This window comes from Eschrichtius robustus, chromosome 10, assembly GCF_028021215.1.
Source record: "Eschrichtius robustus isolate mEscRob2 chromosome 10, mEscRob2.pri, whole genome shotgun sequence".
NCBI classification, from domain to species: Eukaryota; Metazoa; Chordata; class Mammalia; order Artiodactyla; family Eschrichtiidae; genus Eschrichtius; species Eschrichtius robustus.
In genome coordinates this window covers 86953399-86973586 of record NC_090833.1, presented here as the reverse complement: position 1 = coordinate 86973586, position 20188 = coordinate 86953399, and the positions used below count along the sequence as shown (strand labels likewise).

The window sequence follows — 20188 nt, the reverse complement described above, 5'->3', positions numbered from 1 at the left end:
TTAACAACTTGGCTAACACCCCAAACCTGGCTCTGGTAGCCACTGTGCCATCAACAAAGCACATTACACAGTCAAGGTCGGACTCAGAAAATCAGCTGGGTTGCTTCTGTCACCGCAAGCCTGGAGCCAGGGTTTGTTTTGGTGCATACTCGCTGCCACGCTTGAAAAAGCACCTGTGGCTCCTGCACACAGCTGCTTCCCTTGCTTTATTTTTGAATAGTAAAAATTATAAACAGGTAGCTTTACATATAAACAACATGGATATATTATTTTGTGTTTTTCCTTATTCTCCAATTTGCTGCCGTTGGATTTACTAGCTTAGTGTGGCCCATATACTTTAAAGTAATAACAACTGCAGGGCATCCCCTTATTAATATACTACAGTTCCATTAGTCTTTCAATCCTCTGACGATGCCAGAAAGTCCATCTCAATCAACTGTGTCCCAGAAAGTCCCAAAATGTGTTAACAGCCTTTAGCTTTTTACCAAGAAGGCTATGAGGGGTCAAGTCAACAGAGGTCAAGGACATCTGCTGTGACACCAGATGGCACTGCTGTGGCCCCACCTCATCCAGCACACCCTAGGTTAGTGGAATGACCTGATATTGATATGTCCACATCCCGTAACTCAGCTCTTGGGCCCAGAATTCCTCAGCTCCACCCGCTTCCCCATGGGTCACTCTCTCAGAGCTGTGTACTTACATCCTCTCCAGCCCAATGTTCTTTGAAACTGCTGTCTCCTTATTCAGTAGTTTATGTCTTTACTAACAATAAACTGCAAGCTCAGTGAGAGCATGGGCCTGGGAGCCTTCAGGCTAGCTCCAGGCCCTGTCTCAATGCCTGGCACATAAGTAGCTGCTTAATAAATGTTTCTGAATGAACGTACCATTTAAAAGACTCAGAATGCTTTTCAGCTACTTTGAAATTATAATGCACAGTTGGAAGCTGTAAAATGCTTTGAAGAATGCCACCCATCCTATTTATGACAGGAAGCACTCCTCTTTTTTAAGTCCTTTTGATTTCAGAATTTACTTACTGTTGAAGGGAAAAAAAAAATCTGTCCAGGGAACACGGTCTGGGAAGCCCATTAAACCTCATTTTGAGTTCCATTTTATAATCTGTAAACAGAAAGACCAAGGCTCATGGCTTTTGTGAGTTAATAAGTCTAACACTGCAATAAACAAACCTACTTTTTCAATTTGTGTCCTTAAATTAGATTTAACGTTGCTTTAAAGTGGGTTTACTGCTGGTGAGGGAAGCCTGTCTGGCAGCCTGGGCGTGGGGAGGCCTTCCTAGAGCAGCTCCAGAACAGCCTTTCCAGCAAGTATTTCGTTTAGGGGCATCTATAACGGTCCAGGATGTCTCATCTGCTCATTCGCATGAGAAAAGATGAGGGCACAGTTGAGTGTACAGTTGTCACATAAAGATTTCCAACACTTCTCTTCTCCTTCTCTCTCTCACCTTACAGCTCCTTACTCTCAAAGGGCTGAGATCTTAACGCTGTTTTAACTAAAGGGAATGAAAAGTTGCTCTGTGTACTGCCACAAAGCCAGGCTAGTAAACCCCCTTCGCCCTGAAGTTAAGACAACAAACGAGGCAGCGGAGGCTCTCAGCTCTTTTTCAAGGGCTCTTCCTAACCTTGCTTGAGTCAGACCCTAAAGCGCTCTGCTCTATGTTAACTGGTTACAGCCGGTAATAACGGGTTTTACCAGTTGTAACTAGAGCTGTGGCAACGTGCAAAACAGGGATCGTCCAAACCTGCTATCGGGATCATCACACCAAGTGTGCACGTGGAGAGTGACGGTGAGGATCCAAGGTGATGGCAAACATCGAGTGTTGTATGTTCTCTCAGGCAAATTCCAACCTTTCTTCCTTCTCCTATGTATATACTACTTCATTTAATGACATTAATGCTATTCAAGGCAGCTGGCTCCAAAAAGTAGAACTCAGTAGCCCATGTTGAGTCCACCCTGAAATACAGCGCAGTGAGCCTTCCCTCCCTATCAAAACGGCACACTAAGTGGTAAAACATTCCAATATGGAATTCCACCTCCTTTCCTCATTTCAGTAACATACGACACATGGCCTTTGCTGAAAAAAGGACTTTTACTGTTGGCAGAAAACTGACCATGGGTTACTTCCTCTGAGAAACTCTGAAAGGACACCCGTGCTTTCTCTCCATTTCCTCAGGGGCGGATGTGACTGACTCCGGAGGGCCTCACCAAGTCTGCCAAAAAGGTTCGCTCCCTCCTGCAGGGGTTTCCCTACAGCTTTAGTTATCCAATCACCTTATCCTGTCATATACTAGTCACTCTATTCCAGAATACCTGGAGATCCAGGAAATGTCATTCTCCAAAAAAATAAGTACTGGGTATTAAGGATGAAGTGGTGAATAAAACAGACAAGATCCTGCCCTCTTTGAGCTTACAGTTCAATAGAAAGTCTAAGAAAAATCCAGTAAATGGGCAGGAGCAGACTCACGTTAGTGACAATCGCCCTGACAGGAGATAACAGGGTGCAATGAGGGCAGTGGGAGTGACCCAGGGATGTCGTCAGGAGACTCCCTAAGAAAGCGCCACTCAAACTAAGAGACAAAGGAAGAAAAGACACCAACTGCTGAACGGGGCAGCCTAAGCTCAGTCGATTTCCAGCCTTACCACATGTTCCATGAAAAAATTCAACCCTCCCTTACCCATTTCTTCTTAGTGGCTATTTCTTCCAGTACCTTCCTTACGGAAGCTAGAGACATGGACTTTAAAAATTAAACCCGAAGACTTAAATGTAAGAGCTAAAACTGTAAAACTCTTAGAAGAAGACACAGACATAAATCTTCTAGACATTGGATTAGGCACTGGTTTCCTAGATTTGACACCAAAAGCACAAAGCAACATAAGCAAATACAGGTGAATCGGATGGCTTCAAAATGAAAACTTCTGTGCTTCAAAGGACACTTTCAAGAATGTGAAAAGGCAACCTAAAAAAATGAGAGAACATTTTTGCAAATCATATACCTGATAAGGGTCTTGTATCTAAAATATACAAAAAACTATTATAATTCAATAATAAAAAGAAAAACCTGTTTAAAAATGAGCAAAAGATCTGACTAGGAATCTTTCCAAAGATGTATAAATGGCCAATAAACAGATGAAAAGATGCTGACCATAATTAGTTAATAGGGAAACGAAAATCAAAACCACAATGAGAGGGGCCCCGTGCAGCATCGATGCCTGGGAGAGGATGCTCTAGAGGCAGGGGTCCCTGTAGGAAGTTGCCACTCCCCTAGGGCACTGCTCCACGCTTCAGCCACCTCCTCCTACCCTGGCTCTCTTTCACCACCACCCACTGTACTTTGTGTCTTGTCAGTCCCGAGTCATCTTACCTCCAGTTTTCCAGAAAACAATTCGGATTTTCTTGTAATTCCTGTGCATTTCCAGTACTGCCGACAGAAGTAAACGCATGGATGAACGGGCTGAACAAAAATTCTGGAGGTTGGGAAGTTATGATCAACGCTAAGACCCAGCTCCACCCAATGGTCAGCAAGGTCCAGTGCTGGATGCCCCATGTCAAAGAACTAGCAAGACAGCAACACAACCCCTCCATTAGCAGAGAGGCTGCTCAAAATCATACTAAGTTCACAGACACCCCAAAACACACCACCAGATGCAGAACAGCCCACCAGAAAGACAAGATCCAGCCCCACCCTCCAGAACACAGGCACCAGTCCCCTCAACCAGGAAGCCTACATAAGCCACTGAAACAACCTTAACCACTGAGGGCAGACACCAAAAGCAACGGGAACTACGAACCTGCAGCCTGCGAAAAGGAGACCCCAAGCACAGTAAGTTAAGCAAAATGAGAAGACAGAGAAATGTGCAGCAGATGAAGGAGCAAGGTAAAAACCCACCAGACCAAACAAATGAAGAGGAAATAGGCAGTCTACCTGAAAAAGAATTCAGAGTAATAATAGTAAAGATATCCGAAACCTTGGAAGTAGAAATGGAGAAAATACAAGAAACGTTTAACAAGGACCTAGAAAAACTAAAGAGCAAACAATAATGAACAATACAATAAATGAAATTAAAAACTCTCTAGAAGGAATCAGTAGCAGAATAACTGAGGCAGAAGAACAGATAAGTGACCTGGAAGATAAAATAGTGGAAATAACTACCGCAGAGCAGAATAAAAAAAAAAAAACAATGAAAAGAATTGAGGACAGTCTCAGAGACCTCTGGGACAACATTAAACGCACCAACTTTTGAATTATAGGGGGCCCAGAAGAAGAAGAGAAAAAGAAAGAGTCTGAGAAAATACTTGAAGAGATTATAGTTGAAAATTTCCCTAACATGGGAAAGGAAACAGTCAATCAAGTCCAGGAAGTGCAGAGAGTCCCACGCAGGATAAATCCAAGGAGAAACACGCCAAGACACATATTAATGAAACGATCAAAACTTAAATACAAAGGAAAGATATTAAAACCGGCAAGGGAAAAGCAACAAATAACATACGAAGGAATCCCCATAAGGTTAAACAGCTGATCTTTCAGCAGAAACTCTGCAAGCCAGAAGGCAGCAGCAGGACATATTTAAAGTGATGGAAGGGAAAAACCTACAACCAAGATTACTCTACCCAGCAAGGATCTGATTCAGATTCGATGGAGAAATTAAAACCTTTACAGACAAAACAAAAGTTAAGAGAATTCAGCACCACCAAACAAGCTTTACAACAAATGCTAAAGGAACTTCTCTAGGCAGGAAACACAAGAGAAGGAAAAGACCTGCAAAAACAAACCCAAAACAATTAAGAAAATGGTAATAGGAACATACATATCAATAATTACCTTAAATGTAAATGGATTACCATTTGGTCTTGTGTCCAACCAAAAGACAGACTGGCTGAATGGATACAAAAACAAGACCCATATATATGCTGTCTCCAAGAGACCCACTTCAGACCTAGGGACACACACAGACTGAAAGTGAGGGGATGGAAAAAGATATCCCATGCAAATGGAAATCAAAAGAAAGCTGGAGTAGCAATTCTCATATCAGACAAAATCGACTTTAAAGACTATTACAAGAGACAAAGAAGGACACAACATAACGATCAAAGGATCAAACCAAGAAGAGGACATAACACTTGTAAATATTTATGCACCCAACAAACAAGCATCACAATACATAAGGCAAACGATAACAGCCATAAAAGAGGAAATTGACAGTAACACAATCATAGTAGGGGACTTTAACACCCCACTTTCACCAAAGGACAGATCATCCAAAATGAAAATAAATAAGGAAACACAAGCTTTAAATGATACATTAGACAAGATGGACTTAATTGGTATTTATAGGACATTCCATCCAAAAACAACAGAATACACTTTCTTCTCAAGTGCTCATGAGGATTCTCCAGGATAGATCTATCCCTATTCTCCAGGACAGATCATATCTTGGGTCACAAATCAAGCCTTGGTAAATTTAAGAAAACTGAAATCGTACCAAGTATCTTTTCTGACCACAACGCTATGACACTAGGTATCAATTACAGGAAAAATACTGTAAAAAATACAAACGCATGGAGGCTAAACAATACGCTACTAAATAACCAAGAGATCACTGAAGAAATCAAAGAGGAAATGAAAAAATACCTAGGAACAAATGACAATGAAAACACGATGACCCAAAACCTATGGGATGCAGCAAAAGCAGTTCTAAGAGGGAAGTTTATAGCAATACAATCCTACCTCAAGAAACAAGAAAAATCTCAAGTAGACAACCTAACCTTACACCTAAAGCAGTTAGAGAAAGAAGAACAAAATAACCCCCCAAAGTTAGCAGAAGGAAAGAAATCGTAGAGATCAGATCAGAAATAAATGAAAAAGAAATGAAGGAAACGATAGCAAAGATCAATAAAACTAAAAGCTGCTTCTTTGAGAAGATAAACAAAATTGATAAACCATTAGCCAGACTCATCCAAGGAAAAAAGGGAGAAGACTCAAATCAACAGAATTAGAAATGAAAAAGGAGAAGTAGCAACTGACACTGCAGAAATACAAAGGATCACGAGAGATTACTGCAAGCAACTCTACGCCAATAAAATGCACAACCTGGAAGGAATGGACACATTCTTAGAAAACCACAACCTTCCGAGACTGAACCAGGAAGAAACAGAAAATATGAACAGACCAATCACAAGCACTGAAATGGAAACTGTGATTAAAAATCTTCCAACAAACAAAAGCCCAGGACCAGATGGCTTCACAGGCAAATTCTATCAAACATTTAGAGAAGAGCTAACACCTATCCTTCTCAAACTCTTCCAAAATATAGCAGAGTGAGGAACACTCCCAAACTCATTCTACGAGGCCACCATCAACCTGATACCAGAACCAGACGAAGATGTCACAAAAAAAAGTAAGCTATAGGCCAGTATCACTGAAGAACATAGATGCAAAAATCCTCAACAAATACTAGCCAACAGAATCCAACAGCACATTAAAAGGCTCATACACTATGATCAAGTGTGGTTTATCCCAGGAATGCTAGGATTCTTCAATATATGCAAATCAATCAATGTGATAAACGATATTAACAGATTGAAGGAAAAAAAACCATATGATCATCTCAACAGATGCAGAAAAAGTTTCTGACAAATATCAACACCCATTTATGATAAAAACCCTCCAGAAGGTAGGCAGAGAGGGAAGCTACCTCAACATAATAAAGGCCATATGTGACAAACCCACAGCCCACATCATCCTCAATGGTGAAAAACTGAAACCATTTCCTCTAAGATCAGGAACAAGACAAGGGTGCCCACTCTCACCACTATTATTCAACATAGTTTTGGAAGTTCTAGCCACAGAAATCAGAGAAGAAAAAGAAATAAAAGGAATCCAAATCAGAAAAGAAGAAGTAAAACTGTCACTGTTTGCAGATGACATGATACTATACATAGAGAATCCTAAAGATGCTACCAGAAAACTAGTAGAGCTAATCAATTAATTTGGTGAAGTAGCAGGATACAAAATTAATGCACGGAAATCTCTGGTATTCCTATACACTAATGAAGAAAAATCTGAAACAGAAATTAAGGAAACACTCCCATTTACCACTGCAATACAAAGAATAAAATACCTTGAAATAAACCTACCTAAGGAGACAAAAGATCTGTATAAAGAAAACTATAAAACACTGATGAAAGAAATTAACGATGATACAAACAGATGGGGAGATATACCACGTTCTTAGACTGGAAGAATCAACACTGTGAAAATGACTCTACTACCCAATCTATGGATTCAATGCAATCCCTATGAAACTACCCATGGTTATTTTTCACACAACTAGAACAAAAAATTTCACAATTTGTATGGAAACACAAAAGACCCCGAATAGCCAAAGCAATTCTGAAAAAAGAAAAACAGAGCTGGAGGAATCAGGCTCCCTGACTTCAGACTATACTGCAAAGCTACAGTAATCAAGACAGTATGGTACAGTCACAGAAACAAGAAATATAGATCAATGGAACAGGATAGAAAGCCCAGAGATAAACCCATGCACATATGGTCACCTTGTCTTTGATAAATGAGGCAAGAATATACAATGGAGAAAAGACAGCCTCTTCAATAAGTGGTGCTGGGAAAACTGGACAGCTACATGTAAAAGAATGAAATTAGAACACTCCCTAACACCATACACAAAAATCAACTCAAAATGGATTAAAGACCTAAATGTAAGGCCAGACACTCTAAAACTCTTAGAGGAAAACATAGGCAGAACACTCTATGACACAAATCACAGCAAGATCCTTTTTGACCCACCTCCTAGAGAAATGGAAATAAAAACAAAAATAAACAAATGGGACCTAATGAAACTTAAAAGCTTTTGCACAGCAAAGGAAACCATAAGCAAGATGAAAAGACAACCCTCAGAATGGGAGAAAATATCTGCAAATGAAGCAACTGACAAAGGATTAATCTCCAAAATATACAAGCAGCTCACACAGCTCAATATCAAAAAAACAAACAACCCAATCCAAAAATGGGCAGAAGACCTAAACAGACATTTATCCCAAGAAGATATACAGAGTACCAACAAACACATGAAAGGATGCTCAACATCACTAATCATTAGAGAAATGAAAATCAAAACTACAATGAGGTAACCACCTCACACCGGTGAGAGTGGCCATCATCAAAAACTCTACAAACAACAAATGCTGGAGAGGGTGTGGAGAAAAGGGAACCCTCCTGCACTGTTGGTGGGAATGTAAATTGATACAGCCACTATGGAGAACAGTATGGAGGTTCCTTAAAAAAACTAAAAATAGAACTACCATATGACCCAGCAATCCCACTACTGGGCATATACCCAGAGAACACCATAATTCAAAGAGACATGTACCACAGTGTTCACTGCAGCACTATTTGCAATAGCCAGGACATGGAAGCAACCTAAGTGTCCATCGACAGATGAATGTGGCACATATATACAATGGAATATTTCTCAGCCATAAAAAGAAACGAAATTGAGTTATTTGTAGTGAGGTGGATGGACCTAGATAAAGTCTGTTATACACAGTGAAGTCAGTTAGAAAGAAGAAAACAAATACCATATGCTAATACATATATATGGAATCTAAAAAAAAAAAAAAAAAAAAAAAAAAAAAAAAACGTTCTGATGAACCTCGGGGCAGGACAGGAATAAAGACACAGACGTAGAGAATGGACTTGAGGACATGGGGAGGGGGAAGGGTAAGCTGGGACAAAGTGAGAGAGTGGCATGGACATATATACACTACCAAATGTAAAACAGATAGCTAGTGGGAAGCAGCTGCATAGCACAGGGAGATCAGCTCGGTGCTTTGTGACCACCTAGGGCGGTGGGATAGGGAAGGTGGGAGGGGGACGCAAAAGGGAGGGGATATGGGGATACGTGTATACATATAGCTGATTCACTGTCTTATACAGCAGAAACTAACACAACATTGTAAAGCAATTATACTCCAATAAGGATGTTTAAAAACAAAAAACAAAAAAACCCACAATGAGATAGGTCTTCACACCCAGTAGGATGGCTAAAATGAAAGACAGACAATAACAAGTAATGACAAGGATGAAGAAACACTGGAACCCCATACACTGCTGGTAAAGATGTAGAATGGTGCTCTGGAAAACAGTCTGGCAGTTCCTTCTAAAGTTAAACAAACTAACCGTATAAGCCAGCCGATTCTACTCCTTAGGTTAAGTCCCAAAAGAAGTGAAAATTTACGTCCACACAAAACACTGCAGCCAAATGTTCACAGCAGCATTACGCGTAACAGCCACAAAATCCAAATGTCTATCAACTGATGAACAGTTAAACAAAAGGGGTTTACCTATACCATCAAAAGTATTTGGAATAAAAAGCAAAGAAGTATTGATACGTGCAAAACATGGATGATTCCTGAAGACAGTATGCTAAGTGAAAAGAAGCCATTCACAAAAGGTATGTGATCCCATTTACATGAAAGTCCAGAGTAAGCAAATCTGTAGACACAGAAAGATTCGTCTGGTTGCCAAGGACTGGAGTGCGGGGGGAGATGGGAATGACAACTAAATGGTACAGGGTTTCTTTGGGATCGGATGATGAACACATTCTACAATTGACTGTGGTGACGGTTACACAGCTCTGTGAATACATACTAAAAACTACTGTTGTGCACTTCGAAATGGGTGAATTGTACGGTATATGAATTATTTCTCAAAAAACCTTGCCATTAAAAACAACCCTAGAGTCAAGCTGGGGGAGGCGAGTTCAGGAAATGGTACTACTGTACGCAGTCAGTTCCTGAGGAGACTGCCTGCTGTCCTGACGGTGGAGCCAGGGGGACAAGCCTGCTCTGGGCTGCTGCTGCTGGCTGGCTGCTCTCCCCAGTGCCTGCAGATCTCCACGCTCAGCGTGGTCATCTGCTCCTACCCACAGAGGGGCTCGATCACTTGGTCTGTGGAACACAATTCCATGTGGTTGAAAGCTGCAGCAAAGCAACGTGTAGACCCAGTAGCTTTGAAAATCATTTTTAGGGCCACCCCATAAAGTCTGCTGATCTTTCAATGTCACACCCTGACAAACATACAAAATACCATCATTTGCACATAAACGGGGGTCCTTTCATTTTTTAAAACAATTTGAATTCAGTACCATTGTTTTCCCTTGGCTATCAGGTACCGGCACAAACATTCGCCCGTAAGAGGCAAAAGCTGCCGGGAATCCTGTGGGATCTATGGAGCACCACCTCCTCCCTAAAGGGCAGGTTCAGGGACCATACTTAGGCCGCTGACGCTGTGGGAGGCCCCCACAGACTACAGGAATCGCTCATTTTATCTACAGCCTGAAGGTTCCACAGCTTGAAGGCCAGAGAGAGCGAACTCTCAAACCCTGGTGTACCATGGAACTAGAGAGCACAGGAGGGTGCACCGGAAAGGCACCAGAGGGAAGAAGAGCAACCTGGAAAGACAGTTTGGCAAAAGTGAGCCCTCTATTTTAGGGCACTGAAGGCAAACTTTACATGGGAATATGACTCTATAATTGTGAAAGAAAATGGCACTGGCTCACAGACAACTGTGTGCTTTTTTGGGGTGTGGATTTCAGTACAGAGCTCTACTACAAAAATATATAAACTATTGCTGGAGGTACAAAGGACCCAGAAACACCAATAAAACCCCACATGTTGATTTTACGCACAACAACATTAAAGACAAAAGGAATAGGAGATGTAGATGGGTCTGGGGCACTATCAAAAGAAGCGTGTCAGGGCAATGTTATTTATAACCCAGAAAACGTGTACATCTCCACATCTGTCTGAGAAAATCTGTACAGACTTGCGGGGGGGGGGGGGGGGACATACACAGATGGCAAGAGGTGATAATGCCCCTTAAATCTCCAAATATCTATACAGTAGGACGTGCTGCTAAGTACAGTGGAAGAAAGAATGGCAAAGAATAAGCAACCAGGGACTTTTCTAATAAAGTCTGGCTGAACCTGTAGCTAAAAGCCCGCCATTAAATGCTCTTTTCCTCTTTTATTTAACAGATACATTCTAAATGTTGTGACTGATTATAATTGTTTACTTTTTTAAAGGGTCTTTTTAGAAAAATTAGGCAGATTATGCCACGAGTGGCTCATTTTTCTTTAAACAAACATCTGATCAGCCACAATGTCCTGTAACAATTCAAGGTAAATAAAACGCGCGCAGGCCCTGGCCTCAGGAACAAGAGAGGAATACTCATCTAAAAACAAACAAACAAAAAAAACAAAGGAAAAAACAAAGTCCTTTGTCATTTTAGATCAGTTTTCAAAACTCCTTGTATCACTGTATAAAGCAATGGAGACTTTTTTGTTACAAGGTTTCCACAGAAAAATTCTAGGGGCACTGAACTGAATAACAAAGAAAGAAAACTCCAAGGAAGAAACATCTAGAGATATCTTCCTGACTTTGAAGAAATGTTCTAAAGCAGTGAATGTTTCATAAACCAAATACAACAAAGAAAAAAATACACAAGTATAACTAAAGAATTATATAAGAGCTTTTTATCCCACATTAATAAAAGGCACATGTTTTAAAAATCCCAATATGTCTAAGCAACCAAAGAAAATCACCCCAATCCCTTTTATCAGTCCATACCCTGCCCAGCTTTCCAAACTCTACAAATTACAATGCTGTGTCAAAATGACAGCTGCGCCCCTCAACAGCACTGCTTTAGCTTTTTAAAAAATGGATATTAAGTCACACTACTTATAGGTCACATCCTAAAGTTCAGATCCATCAATGTTTGACCCTCTGATTTGCAACCTGAGCTTGACCATGTCAAGGAGCCAAGAAGCCAGACCCCTTGTCCCTGGGAAGAAACTGTGACAAAACGGCCCAATGTTGGATATGGCAGGCGTCAACCTGCCTTTCTGAAAGCTCTCATTCCACCTGGCTCCTTGTATTTTACCCTGGAAAACCACTTTGCTAATTGCACCACACCGTTCCAACCCTCCACAACGGTCTCCTTTTTTTTTTTTTTTGTCTGCGTTGGGTCTTTGTTGCTGCACGAGGGCTTTCTCTAGTTGAGGCGAGTGGGGGTTACTCTTTGTTGCGGTGCACGGGCTTCTCATTGCGGTGACTTCTCTTGTTGCGGAGCACGGGCTCTAGGCGTGCAGGCTTCAGTAGTTGTGGCAAGCGGGCTTCAGTAGTTGTGGCTCACGGGCTCTAGAGCGCAGGCTCAGTAGTTGTGGCACACGGGCTTAGCTGCTCCACGGCATGTGGGATCTTCCAGGACCAGGGCTCGAACCTGTGTCCCCTGCACCAGCAGGTGGATTCTTAACCACTGCGCCACCAGGGAAGCCCCAACAGTCTCCTTTTTATGTTCAATCTGAAAACCTGCCTCCTGGCGCACTGTTCCACAATGGTGCCTCCTGACACTGCTGGGCAGTGACCTGGGGAAGCCTGGGGATATGCATGACCCCAAGACAGACTCCAAAAGGGAAGGAGGGGAGGAAGAGGCGCCCACCAAGGGGGCTGGGGCCAGCGCTCTGGCACTGCTCCTATGCTTGGGCCCTGGTGACCCTGCACAGCCCTGCAGTCCTGCAGGGGCCGTGGCGCCAGCCCAGCAGGCTGCCCTCACACACCGCCGTGATGACAGGACCTGATGTCAGCAAGGCTGGTTTCTGCCTTTGTGCTACTTAGATTCTGCATCGAGATGTACCAAAGGGGAAGGAGGCACCAAGTTCAGCACACTGCGCTTTACTAAATATAAACTGTTGAGCACCCTGAAGTGGCAACAGAGCCCACTGAGATTACATCTAACCTCTCCTCTAAACTCTTCCTGTGAGGAGCACAAAATAGAAATGTTTTCTTTATTTTGTAGCCAGAATACTACAGAAAAGCAGCCAGGGGAGAAAAGGAGAGTGCTGAGCCCCTGAACGGACGGCAGGGAACGGACCCTGAACACTGTGCAGAAGACGACGGGCATCATGACCAGAAGGAGTTCTAGCATAAAGGGAATGGGCAGAATCACAGCTACAGGTCAGTCTTAGATTTTAAACATATGATAACTTGACTAAACCTTTATTCTCTGCCCTTCCAGTATGCCTCTCCAGAGGTCGGTTGATAACGGAATCTTCTCAGTTCACAGAAACTATGCTTTTGGCCCAAATGAAATTCAGAAATGAGCATCGGAGCTGTCAGACTTTTGTGGGCCTGCAATCATGCCTTCCACTTGTGGACTTCAAATAAATGCTGTGGTATTTTCTTTTCAAATAAACAATGAGTTCTCTTACTGACAAGTATTAAAATCCACCCCCCCTCCTTGCATATGTAAAACCCACCAAGGGAGGTGGCCAGTTTACATGGTTTTCAAGGGCTCTTCCACCCGCACCAGAGGAAAGGCAGTGGTGAGGGAAAGGCCTGCAAGGTTGGATGTTCTTCCATTTGCAATCAACCTTGAAAGTGTCCTTTTCAGAGCAGAATGCAGACAGATGCTGGCATGGCTTTCTCTGGGTACTAGTGGTAAAACAGATTTGTCCTCACTCACTCACCTGTTTCCTTAGATTTACTTGCTACTACTACTTTATTTTGCAATTCCTTCTTTTTCTTCCATGTGAAACATTTTGTTTTCACCTCCCCCAGGGTTACATTCTTTGGAGCCCTGAGAGAATACAGCCGGCTCAGGGTGGCCCCCAAATGTAGTTAACCACGTTCTAGCTATTCCACTCCGTATTGTAACCACCAGGCACTTCATTAGATGAGATGAAAAAATTGCCTTTTGTGGTTGGTTGCTGCGTTAGAGCAGTGGTTCTTAACCAAGATGACTTTATCCCCCAGAAGATATTTGGCAATGTCTGGAGACACTTCTGATTGCCCAAACAGGGGTGGGGTGGGGTGGGGAAGGGAGAGAACTGCTATTGGCATCGCAGGGAAAAAAACGGGGGGTGTGATACATCATCCAATGCACAGGACACCCCACAGCAGAGAATTATCCACTCCAAAATATCTGTAATGCTGAGGTAGAGAAACCTTGGTTTAGGGCAAACCACCCTATACCCCAACCCACCGAAAAAGCCGCCAAGACCCCAGATTAAGAACTCTGTGACCAGATGCTCAGGGGCTTCTAACAGTTGGTAGCTTGTACTTCTTGTCTCTCTTTCTCACTGCCAGTCCTGACAGATTAAAGAGACAATACAAAGGTTGTTTGAGCTAAATAAAATTTGACCATTTCACACCAAACGAGAGACTGTGAATCTTATATGACAAGAAATTATGCTAAAACTTCTCCTCATGGTGTTAATCCCACGAAGAGGGGGTTTATGGCTCCATTTTAATCCTGAGGAGACAGAGGCTCAGGGACGTTGGCCACAAGCCTGAAGGCAGGAAGCTGGTGAGGACTGTGAGATCGTCCTGTTCCACATTTTCCAAACTGTGGGCTGCGACTCGTTAGTAGGTCACAAAATCAATCTGCTGCATCACAATGCACATTTTTAAAGAAAATAAAATAGGAAATAATAGCAAATATAAGAGTAAAAACAGTTTCGTAAAGCCGTTTTTGCCAGTTGGCTGTGGTCAAAAAGGCTGATAGCCAGCAGTCTAGTCCCGGTACTGCTGTGCAGACGAGGAGGAAGGGGCCCAGGAGGGTGGGCAACTTGTAAGTGGCCACCAGCCATTTGGGGACCTGGGACCAAGTCCAGCTTTTTGCTAAGCTGATGCCTCTGCCAGTACCAGGTGCACGGCCTGGGTGTCTAGAGAGGATGGAGACCTGGAAGGGCAGTACCCCTGAGCAAAGACTGGGGCGTGGAGCCAGGGCAAGATGGAGACGCTGTGCCCACCCCTTCCCACCCCAACCTAACCCAGGAGGCCTCTTCCTTTCAACCAAGAGTACTTTCCCAAATACAGTGAGGGGGAGACCTGGTGCTGGTAGTGGCCTCTCCCAGAAAACTGAATTTCTGGCTCAACCTACCACCTGAAACATCAGAGCAGAGCACGGTACCGTGGGGACCATTTTGACTAACATCCACCACTCCCATCTGAGCCAGATGAGACAGGGAGTGGCTGCTTCCAAATTTTCTGAAATTTCACCTGAGGGGTGCCCCAGCTTTGAAGTGTTCAACTGTAGTCTGTAGAAATAGTTGCTTCAAGGTCAGTCGCGGGGCTCTTGGGGAAAAAGGTCACAGAGCCAAGTTGAGTGGAGCCTCTCTTCATTAACATAGGAAAGCTATTTTTGAGGCTTAGGACACCTGGTAAAGCGGGCTGGAAATTCATTACTTTAAAAAAAGGATCTCAGAAAATACCTTTTGTTTGAAGAATCAGTTGTTTAACATGTTTTAAAACCTTTTGGGTCTTTATTGGAACCAACATGCTCGGAAACTGTAGACAATGTATTCCTATGAACTAAGTTTCCCTTTCAGTTCATTTTCTGACCTGGTTAAAGCAGCCCAGCAATATGGCTAGAGGCTTCTTTGATTCAGGAGGTAAAAGACGGTAACTACTCCTGTAGTCGGTGTTACTTTCCAGGCTAAGGAATACAAACGTTCCTCCTCCAAAGCCCCACTTTTCACATGGTGGCAACAAGAGTGGCCAGGCAAGGCACAAAATGGCCTAACATGACATGCATTACTGTACCCAGCTTATTACATCTGTCCTCATGCACTTTTCCTTTAAGATTCTGAACACAAGGTGTCCCTCCCTGCAGGGCAGACTTGTGCATTCACACCACATGTGATGCAGGCACACGGAGGACAAGGGGCGCGTAACATGGAACAGCGTTCCCCTGACACGCAAACAGCTGGCAAAGAACATCACCCGCCTGGTCGCCATGCTCGGAAATCCTGACCAACAGATTGGACATTTTGTGAATACAACCGGAAACACAGAAGCAACACAACTAATACAAATATTGAGCTACACAAAGAGCATCATTAAAATACACTTCCCAGTGAGACAGCATCAGCCCACCCACACACACAGAAGGAGGGAGGGAAGGGACAAGTGAGCACGACAGCAGAGAAGCTAAAGCAACTACTGAACAGAGGGAGCTGATTCACGGCAGCACGGGCTTCTTACACAGTTGAGGCTTCTGGTACATCAAGAACATGCTGCTCTGCCAACAAGAGAGTTCTGCAGTGCGCTGGGCAATTAGGAGCTTAAACGAGCTACGGAAATAGCAGGCTCACCTTCTCAAAAACTGACTTCACATCTGTGCTTTCAGGAGAAATGCTAGTCCAAGGAAGAGTAGGGGGAGCCTTTCTTTACCTCCTGGAAATATGAGGAAGTAGCCCCCCGCCCCACCACTGTCCTGAGCACTCCCTGCTGCTGTGCTAGAGACACCCCCTGTCCTGGGACTGAAGTCCTTCTGCACAGACACCTAATCCAACACCATGGTCCCAGGGCCTGTGACAGCACCCTGAACAAAGACTTATCAGCACACTCACTCACATTGCTCCTTGTCAGGAAAATACCTCTAGAGCCATTTCCCACAGGGACGCTCCACATACAACCTGCCACTCTCCAGCACACCTTCAGCCATGTTTTGAATGATTGCTATTTATTACATATTTAAAAGCCCTGATACTAACTGAAAGGGACTATCCTTATATGTTTGGTCAAGGAGAAGCACCAAGAATAAAGTCAGAATCCTCATTTTTCCAGCAAACAACAATTCTTTCTCCCATGAAATGTTCTGTCACTTAAAATAAAGGCAGATGGTTAGTCAACGAAATTCCTGCTAATCAGTGTCACAATAAATCACACTTAACTAATAAAGTTTCTAGAACATACCCTGGTTGGCCAAAATCCTGTTGCTTTTCTGGTTCTGAGTGACCTTTCAAGGAAACCTCACAGTGAGATAAGCTGTCAGTGTAACTGACTACGTGCCAAGGCCTTAGAGGGCCTGGGAAGGGGGCAAGGCAGTGGCACGTTAGGCCTCAGGGCCTTAAGGCCCTGATCTGGGCCCTACCCACCCCTGACCTCAACCCTGCAGGCCCCAGAGCAGGGGTCAACAAACTCAGAAGGGGGCAGGCCAAATCAGCCCACAACTAGAAGCGGTGTGGACGTTTTGGAAGAGTTTTTAAAAGGAACAACAACAAAAAGAATCATCTTGAGATGTGATAATTATATGAAATTCAAGTTTCAGGGTGCATAAACAGCTTTACTGAAACACAGGCACGTCTGTTCGTTTACATACTGCCTATGGCAGCTACAACAGCAAAGTTGAACGGTTAGTTGTGACAGAAACCGTATGGCCTGAAATATTAAAATCTGCTCCTTTACAGAAAAAGTTTGCTGACCCCTATCCTCGCGCATGCCATGCTCACACCTTTGCACTTGCTGTCACCTCTGTATGGAAATCACTCCTGGCCCCTTGGCTTTGTATGGCCAACTCCTTCTTGCCCTTAGGTCCTGGCTCAAATGTCACTTTCTCTTGTGGCCTTTCCTGAACTCTATCTAGAGACACCTAGCTCACTTTCACCTGCAATCTCCTTTGTAGCTCTTATCTGAAACTATCCTGCTCATTTACTTATGAGCTGTCTTTCTAGAAGAATCCAAACTTCCTGAGGGTGACCCCTGCCGCTGCTGCATCCCTAGTGACTGGCAGAGTGAGTATTTGTGAACTGCATGAACGCTGACCACGCTAGTTACTCCAACCAGTCAAGCCTCCCTCAGGCCCCAGTCTCTCATAACCAAAGAGCCAAGCCTGAAGAGACTGCTCTGGGCTTTGGGCATCAAAATAAAACCTGTTTATATTTCTCGAAGGTTTAAGAAGTTACATATAACAACTAAGTTGAGCTGTAAGTTAAGAACACAGTGTGCTTTATGTTTATGCCAACAGGAACGGGGTGGGGGGACCAGGGTCGACCACCTCCCAGCTTCTGGCAAGGAGTGGAGGAGTGACAGGTGCCCAGCACCTGCTTTGATCCTCCGCCTTTGTCTGCCCACTGCCTGTCACTGGGGCCTGGCATTTCAGTGGTATTCAGCTCTGATTAAAGCATAACCTCATGCTTATAAATAGAAACCTCTTTTAAACACTAATTAAAAATAACAAGCTGGCATTTGGAAACTCCTATAAACAAAAATATAAGAGCTGAAATAAACAGCAACAGTTGCACGTCTGATCCATGCTGAGATGGGTAAAAAGCTACACATGTCTTCTCTGGAGTTTTTCAATTAACTCCTGAATTTACATAAGGGTTTTAACATGTATAACAGTGCTCATCTTACCTTTTAAAATCTAATAACGAGCTGGCTTTTCTCGATTTACTCCATTTTAAGAATTGTGAAGTTAATTTTTAATAATATTTTATTTAACCCACCATGTCCAAAATATCATTTTGACACTGTAATCAATAAGAAGAAATTATTGAGACATTTTGCTTCCCCTTTTTATACTATGTCTCCAGTATCTGCTATGCACATTTCACACTTACAGCACGCCTCAATTCAGAACAGCCACATACCAAGTGCTCAATAGCCACATGTGCCTAACGGCTGCCATATTGGACTGTACAGTTTTAAAATATTCATTTATTCTCAACTGAACACAAATCAAACCTACTTGCCTTTAAGGAGTTTTATATAAGAGAGACTGTGTGCTTTTTTACTTAAGATGACTAAATAATTTATTATTTTATATATTTAAAAAACCCTGGAACTCATCTTAGGATTCACATTGCATTCTTCACAATAAGCTAAAAGATATTAAGGACCCCATCATATTGCTTTCCCACAAGCATCCAATTTTGCTTTTCAAACCATGGCTGTTAGATTTAGTTTTCATCTCCTTTACACATGGCTCCTTTCCTGTCCTAACTGAATGCAACCAAGAAGCTCTGGCACATCTCAGCCAAGTTTCCTTAATGTGCAACAGGACGGCACCACCATCATGCACAAGATGACCCACCCAAGTTTATAATTTAAAAACATTCCACCCGCCTGCTCATTCCTTTAGGAGACTTATGTCCATCTTAATGATTTAAGATGAAAGAGGGAAAAACTTAGGACCTCAAAATACCCTGGTAATGACCAGGATCAGAGGCCCCCTGCTGGAGCAAGTGCAACCAGGGAAGCAGTTTACTCTTTGCTCAAAGTGCTGCTTTTCACTCGGAAGACACAGCATGGGATGCTGCTTAAAGAGTTCCAACAGTTTGGGATGCAATGGGATCATCATTCTTCACCAACAGTGAGGGCCCACAGTGTAAATTCTGAGGGTGTTCCTGGTTACCTCTGCATCCTGCTCCGAGAGGTGGTACGTCCTCTCAAGTCTTTGCAGAGTTCGGGGATTCATAGTCTTCTGCTCCAAGAGATGCTCCAGAAGCAAGACCAGCTGGTCTGGAAGAAGCTGAGGACAAAACCAAACAGCCTGTGAAAATGCCATTCAGCTTACAAGAAATTAAACCCAAACGTTTAGACCAAAGACAGCAAATCCAGGGTAACCTGGGGACTCCCAGCAGCTGTCTGAAACATGGGAAGACTGGAGACTTTACTAGGGTAAAACCTCAAGGTTTACCTTGTATCCCCAAAGACACTGCATTCTGGGGCCTGATTAAGCCCTATTCTCCATGGCTTTTCATGTCAGTTCTATATTTAAGAGCAGATCAAAACTGTGTTTACCTTGTTTATTGTTTTAGGTTGTACACCATGAATTTTTTTTAAGGTGTACAACATGACGACTTAAATGTACACATACACTGTGAATGATAAAAAACTGTGCTTATCTTAATAAAACATTATCATGGTTTTATTAGATCTTTTTCTCTACAGCATGCATATGCCAAAAAAGGTCATTTAGCCTAGACAAATACTCAAGAAACCTTCTGATCTTAGGTAAACACATGGAAGTTTAACAGAAATAAGCAACTTTCAGATTTCCTTCTTCAGCATGTGTCTTGCAAATGTACACCAAGAAATAAAGAGCATGTAATGAAACTAGAACCATGTTTCACAATCCCTCCATTATAAAAACTGTAAGTTTATTATTCCATTAAAAAGAAGGTTGTATGTATGAGTATATACACACACACACACACACACACACACACCCACACAAGGTCACTCAGATCCCTGAGTTTTCATACAGGGTAAGTAAAAATGGTATTACCACTTAAGGGCAAAGAGAGGAAGATGTTTTTATATGGTTCAAAAATAACACAAACTAATCTGTGAACAAACAATACTTGT

At 42.8% G+C, this 20188-nt stretch overlaps 1 protein-coding gene across 2 annotated transcripts in view; it reads right to left on the bottom strand.

Annotated features, from left to right (window-relative positions):
- AOPEP (aminopeptidase O (putative)) overlaps nucleotides 1-20188 on the bottom strand; it is a 368252-nt gene that overhangs the window by 12986 nt on the left and 335078 nt on the right. For both annotated transcript variants that reach the window (XM_068551997.1, XM_068551998.1), the window contains exon 14: nucleotides 19233-19349. In XM_068551997.1, the coding sequence (XP_068408098.1) occupies nucleotides 19233-19349 (117 nt within the window). The remainder of the gene's footprint in view (nucleotides 1-19232; nucleotides 19350-20188) is intronic.